At 39.3% G+C, this 6423-nt stretch overlaps 1 protein-coding gene across 1 annotated transcript; it reads right to left on the minus strand.

The window, feature by feature from the left end:
* Nucleotides 1-13: 13 nt before the first annotated feature.
* Nucleotides 14-5929, minus strand: LOC104910308 (suppression of tumorigenicity 18 protein-like). Its single transcript, XM_010708866.3, has 4 exons — nucleotides 5020-5929; nucleotides 3489-3592; nucleotides 1236-1379; nucleotides 14-436 (listed from the first exon to the last, which is right to left on the minus strand). Exons 1-4 carry the CDS (start codon nucleotides 5045-5047, stop codon nucleotides 296-298), a joined length of 417 nt encoding a protein of 138 aa, XP_010707168.1. The 5' UTR covers nucleotides 5048-5929; the 3' UTR covers nucleotides 14-295.
* Nucleotides 5930-6423: the final 494 nt, after the last annotated feature.

The raw sequence follows: 6423 nt of genomic DNA on the forward strand, positions 1-6423 counted from the left end.
AAAAATAGTCACACACACTTTTTACATTCACTTTACAAAAACTGAGTGCAAAAGAAGAAAAAAAGAAATTGTACTGAAATAAATATAATATACTAACAGAGTGCATTGCTGTTAATACAAATAGTCTGTTGTGTTTTTATTCTTTTTTATGTCAGCTGGGAAAAAATTAGTGCAATGTTGCAATTGTAGATGCAGCATGGCAACCTACACCCCTTAGCAGTACATGAACTCCTAACAGATCCATCTGGAGTTTACTGCTGTTAAGTAATTTCTGTTGCCCAGCAGCTTTCACATCCTACACATGGATGCCCTTCACTGCCTGTTTGATACTTTCCAGCAGAGCTTTGCATTCGGGGGAATAGTCCCGTTCCAGATTGCTGTACATGTCTGTGAGTGTATTTACATATGCTTCGAAATTCTGCTCACTGATTGGCCCCTAAATGGAGACAAAACAGATTATAATTGTAGCAGATAAAATGAAGGCCAAAGGAACACAAACACCCAATTCCAAAGCATAGAAAAGCACTGACAATGGCAACTGGGGAGAAGTCATAAACACAGCAGTCATCCAAGATAATAGAGGGATTGTAGAAATTGAGGGATTTTCATGTGTTGGGGGCATTCAAGCACATTCCAGGCAAGAAAACGTTCGGAGATATTATCTTCAGTATAAATTGCTTTTCTATTGAGACCTATCTATCGAGGCTCTGGGATTATGGTTGACATCCCTGTAATTGTCCTTACCTAATTTCCCTTCTTGAGAATAGGAAAAGAGACTGTATTTCTGCAGACTTAACTACCTAACTACCTTGGTGGATTTGGCCTGTGTTTGGATGACATATAGAACATGGAGTTTTTCAGAGGCGGAGTTTTGTTGGCCTTAAAAAGATCACAGCACTGAGCTCAGAGAAACAGGTCAAAATTCTGATCTAAGAGTAAAGACAGATTCTCAGTGTGGAACTTTCACACCTTCTGTAGGGGGACACTGAGCTGGGGAGGGGTGGAGTAAAAGCTTGTGCAGGGTGGAAACGCCAGTGTTGGCTCAGTCCTGGAAGCAGCTGAGTCTGATATCAAGCAGAGTCCAAGATCCAGCATCTCCATGGAGTAAGTTAGGCTAAGCAGAGCTCTGCTAATGCAGCTATAGTGCTCCCGTCGGTCCCTGAGCATGCGCATCTGCTTCAGGTGCTGGCAATACAATCTCAAAGAAGGTGTGAAGCCACTGGCTGTGGTCTTACCATCTGTGGAAGCTGAATGTCAGCAAGGCTGGAGATGAGGGCTTGGCTTAAACCAGCTAGCTCCTTCAACAGGCTCTCATTGTTCTGCTCTATGAGTTTGTTCTCTTCTTCTATTGTTTTCAGGTTGGTCTCCATAGATGTGATCTAGAAAAACACAGACATCTACAATCACACAAACAGAACTGTGGTAGTGCTGAGCCCAAACTGGCAGTCACATTGTCACACTGTGGGTCTGAAACTCAGGCACTTTCTACAGGATGGATATAACCGCTCCATAGAATAATCACAGCAAGTTGGGTTCACTGAATCAATGGACTTTGCTGTGGGTTCACAGAGAAACCCTGTGTCAGTGAAGCACTGGAGAGCACTTTGAGCAGGGAAATGAGGTCAGAGGGGAAAAGGGACATACTGGGATGGAGAGTGTGGCCTCAGGGATGGTGGAAGGGAGGAGTAAGGAGGCTGATGTTTGCAATGCTGTCCTGCTCTTAAAGCATTCTCTGCTGGTTGCCCACAATGTCCATGACACAGCTTTTAGTTGTTATGCTACCTCCCTGTCTCACTGCTAAGTGGAGGGTAGAGCTGCAAGCTGCCTGGGTTAGCAAGAAAAAAAAAAAATCAATGGAATGGATGGAATGGAATGTGATGGAATCAGTGGGAGAAAAATCAAGCAGGAAGGAAATTGAGAGGCTGAGTGTGTGATTGCTGAGATCTCTGAGGAACAAAATAGAAACACCAGATGTTTAAAAACAGCATAAAAATGCACCTGAGGTAGTGAAATGGTATAATTTCTGCATGAGAGCAGAAGGCACATATTGAGCCATGAAAGTTTATATGTCAAAAGTTTGCTGAAAAACTGAAGGGCGCAATGGCAGGGCCTGATGCTTCACCCAATGCAGCCACTGCAATGGCTGCCCATGGCCCTGAAAGGCACAGTGCAAGAGCACATCTGCAAGCGTTAGGCCCATTCTCTCCTCCTTAGGATGACATCTCTCCGCACTACTTAAATCTCTCCTTGTTTTGGTCAGTTTAGTCTCCTTCGTCACACACCCAGACTGCCCTCAGGGAGAGGAACCCTGTTTGCCTGCATGCACCCCTGAGGCCTGTCCTATGGAGTGTGCTCCAGGCAGCAAATTATCTGATCTGGGGAGATTAAAAGGGGATAGAGCAAAGCCCTGTAGCAAGCACATTGCTTCAGATGTATTTCAGGCTTTGCTAATCAATCTTCAGTAATTCAGAGGAGAAAGCTAGCTGCATAAATTAGGCCATCTCTGTTCAAACAGAGAGAACTGAAAGCAGCGTCCAGAAACACTGAAAGAAACCTCACTGCTATTCGGTTTGGGATGGATACAACCATTGCAGTAGGGTTGCATTTAGACTCAGTGCAGGTGGCATAAACTTCACCTGTGTTTAGACTATACACTCTCTGGGTATTATAAAAACAGCATGAATCAGCACTGAGAGCATTCTGCAAATGCAGAGGGGTGTGGCTGCACTCTGCTCTGGATCAGTTTAGACTTGCATTCTGTTACCAGATCTGTTCTTATTTAGGAATTATTCTCTAAAAATCTTATTGTTCCTAAAATATTAAGCTCTTATTTCAACCTGATTTACCCAGGTGAACCCTCAGGTGCATGCAGAAGTCCCTCTGTGGAGGAACATTCTCCATAGAACCACAGTCGGCACCTGGAGGCTAATGCCATCTTGCTAGTTTACGGAAGAATGAGAGTGAATGACGTTTCCACAGCTTCCCCTTCAACTAATCTGCCCTACCAGTTAACAAGAGGCATCCATTCTTTACAAACTGTTGCCTGGAGGCAAAATTCGAACTATTCGAGTAGCTGTCAGTAAGTGAACTGAGTTAGGGAGGTTTCCTTAAGTACAAAACAACAAAACTAACATGTAGTAAGAGTCAGAGTGGGCTCCTGATGACTTCTCTAGCCCCGGTTCTTACCGTAGTCATGGGATTCTCTGTGGTATGTTTAAGAGAGGTTTGGTCAACAAAGGAAAACGAATGTTTTATTTGGTAAATATGGTTTCTCTGGTAGCCAAGATTAGCTCTAAACTGCCATCAACCTATCACTCACTAGATCTTCATAATAATTCCCAGGAACCTGCTACTTACTTACAGAAAACAGATTAAAAAAACTTGGCAAAAAGGTATTTGGGATTGTTGCATTTTAAATGCTACAGAGTGAAGAGTATGCTTTTAACCATAGTACAAGAAAAACTAAAACTTTGGTTTTGATGTCATACCTGGGTTTGAAGTTTCATCATGTCAGCTTCAATTTTAAGATTGGATTCATTCAGTTCTTTGATTTCTTCATCCAAATGTCTGATTTCTTCATCACTCTCAATACCTGCAAATAGTTGAAAATATCAATATCAAATGTAAAGTGTTCACGTCTAAATGGATATACAAGTAACAAACAGTGCTACCTGTTACTGAACAAGAGGGAGACAACAGGCTTTTGATCAAATTATTGCTCTTTAATTTGCCTCTTACTTTGCTTTTATTGAGAAAATTGTTTTCTAGCTGTAAAACCTTTATATGAGCTGAAACATCTAAGGGAAAATTATTGCTCTCTGAGTTTTTGTATTTGACAGTTCTTTTTTCCAGCTTAACATGCAACCACAAACTAGCCAGAGAAAGGAAAAACTTTCACAAATACTTGGGAGGAGGAAAGTATATCATAAAATCTGAGGGGGCATTTACAATTTATTTATTTTGTTTGTTTGTTTGTTTGCTTATTACCTGTTTCTGATCTTTCAAAAAAATATGTGGGGGCAAAATTCTATGTGGAATAATTTCCTGGATCACAGCCTTAGGTATGTGTGAAATGTGAATGATACCAACAGCTAAAAAACATTGTAGAAAAAAAGAAGAAAGGAGGACATTTACATCCCCACAAGTTAAGTAGGGAAGAAAATTATCTTTGGATCTTTAGTAAAGTCGTGTTCTGAAAAATATTGAGCAACTACCTACAGCTGCTGGCAATACATGTCTGTCTTTCTGCTCACTATCATTCTGAAACCAATTCCACCTTTAAAAAAATACCAGGACTGTTTCTTTTTTAAAATCTACAGCCCTGAACTGAGTCTGCTGGGGAATCAACTTGGGAAATCTGTCAGTAGCAATTCCTCCCCCACAGATAATGTGGACAGAGATGCACATGAAAGCAAAATCATTTGCCCAATGTAGCACAACTGTTTTGTTCAGCTATTGGAAGCATAAAGGCAAGTTCCTTTCATCCTGGCACAATGCCAAGGTTTCTAAAGCATGTTTTATAAGAAAGCAAATTCCTACACATTTCCCCTTATATCTATTTGGTAGTTGTTCCTTTACTCTTTCTATATGGGTTAGCAAAATTTTCAAAGCACTGCACAGAAACACATAGTATTAAAGTTAAGAAGAGAAGTCAACTTCCGCATGCAATTTATCTCCCTTCTACGTTAGTCTAATGACTAGCCAACATCAGCTAGCTCTTCTGATCTGTAACTAATAATTTATTACTAATTACAACATAAGAGCATCTCCAAATTAAAAAAAAATAATAATATTCTGAGATAAAAGATCATATTCCCAAATGTTGAATTATCATGCTGTAAATGAGTAGAATTTTATAATCTTTCATGCGAAGATTTTTGTTATTCAAGTTTAGTTATTGCTAAAGACAACTGAAAGGGTTGACAATTAATGCCAGAATGGCATCAAGGAGCCCGAGTATAAATGGGAGTCCAGGCCCTTTTATCTGAATAAATGGCATTGTCTTTTACATCTCCTTACCACCACTTGCTTTAAGCTTGATAGTCATTAACTCTTCCGAAATTTTGCCCTTTTTTATGGCTTGTGCATTCAGAGGACAACCGGATAGGCTGAAACAGATAGGAAAAAAAACATTAGCACCCACTTGAAAATAGCAACAATCCTTTCAGGCAATATTATCATGCACTTGGACAGACCTCTGTATCTAAGGTCACATCAGTATCTCCATTATAGCATAGCTTCAGGGAATGACATAACTCATAAAGAGCTATTTAACTGCATATTCCAGCCTGAAAATTGGAACAGATATCTCAACCAATAAGTAAACAACATTTAAGCATATTTCAGAATAATCAAAAGAGAATTGGGAACTATTGTAAAGTTACATGGAGATGCATTTACAGAATTCTTGAAGTTCCAGCACTTATAAACAAATAAAAACTCTATTGTTTTTATTGAGTGATTATGCTTCAGAGGAGAGTGGCAGATGGTCCTTTAAAATGGCAAGTTTACCATTCTTAAAAAAATAAATTGTTAATGGGTTGATTTCCACAGCACATAGTTATTGCATTATTTTGTTGATATATAATAATGATCAATACAATAATAACTCTGGGTATACCCTACAGACCATAATAGCTTTTTTGAATGGTTCTATTATATAATCAGTTTGCTTTTTAACCACTGTTCACATTAAATTATATTTTGCTATTTCAGTGCTTACAATTTCATCAGCTAGTAATTATCTGAGGCAATTTTTATTGCCTACTAAAGGGCTAAGATGAATTGCACTGTCTTAAAAATAACAAAGAAGAAATACCACGTGCTGGAGAACTGGCAAAAGGCTTTGTATTTAGATGCAGCCAAGTAAGGAACGAAGGAAAAACTTTTCCTAGTACTATTTTTATTTATTTTATTACTACTATTATTTGGTGGAAAAAGAATCCTATTCAACATGGTGTTTCTACAAAGGAAATGAATAAGTCAATAAATAAATAAGAAAAAACTTTGGAAGGTTTAAGTTTGCTTCCTGCCTGCTTAGCTAAATGTGCTAGTTTTCCATTTCTAGAGTATCGGTCTGCAGCTCAGCCCAGAGCTGTCATTGTCTCAAAGTCATTGGGTGGTTTGCTGGGTTTCAAGTGTTAGGTAAGGATATAACATCATAAACCTATACTAATTATATGATCTTAAGAGTGATCCAGCCTCAAATAGGACAGAAGTAATCTAAGAGACCAATTTTTTATTTTATTGGTTTGAAGGTATCATATTGCATAGTGTGAGTTAATTAGCCCCAATTTTCAATAGTATTCACAGAATCACAGAATCACAGAATTGTAGGGGTTGGAAGGGACCTCTAGAGATCATCGAGACCAACCCCCCTGCCAAAGCAGGTTCCCTACACCAGGTCGCACAGGTAGGCGTCCA

Source organism: Meleagris gallopavo, chromosome 3 (genome assembly GCF_000146605.3).
Source record: "Meleagris gallopavo isolate NT-WF06-2002-E0010 breed Aviagen turkey brand Nicholas breeding stock chromosome 3, Turkey_5.1, whole genome shotgun sequence".
NCBI lineage: Eukaryota > Metazoa > Chordata > Aves > Galliformes > Phasianidae > Meleagris > Meleagris gallopavo.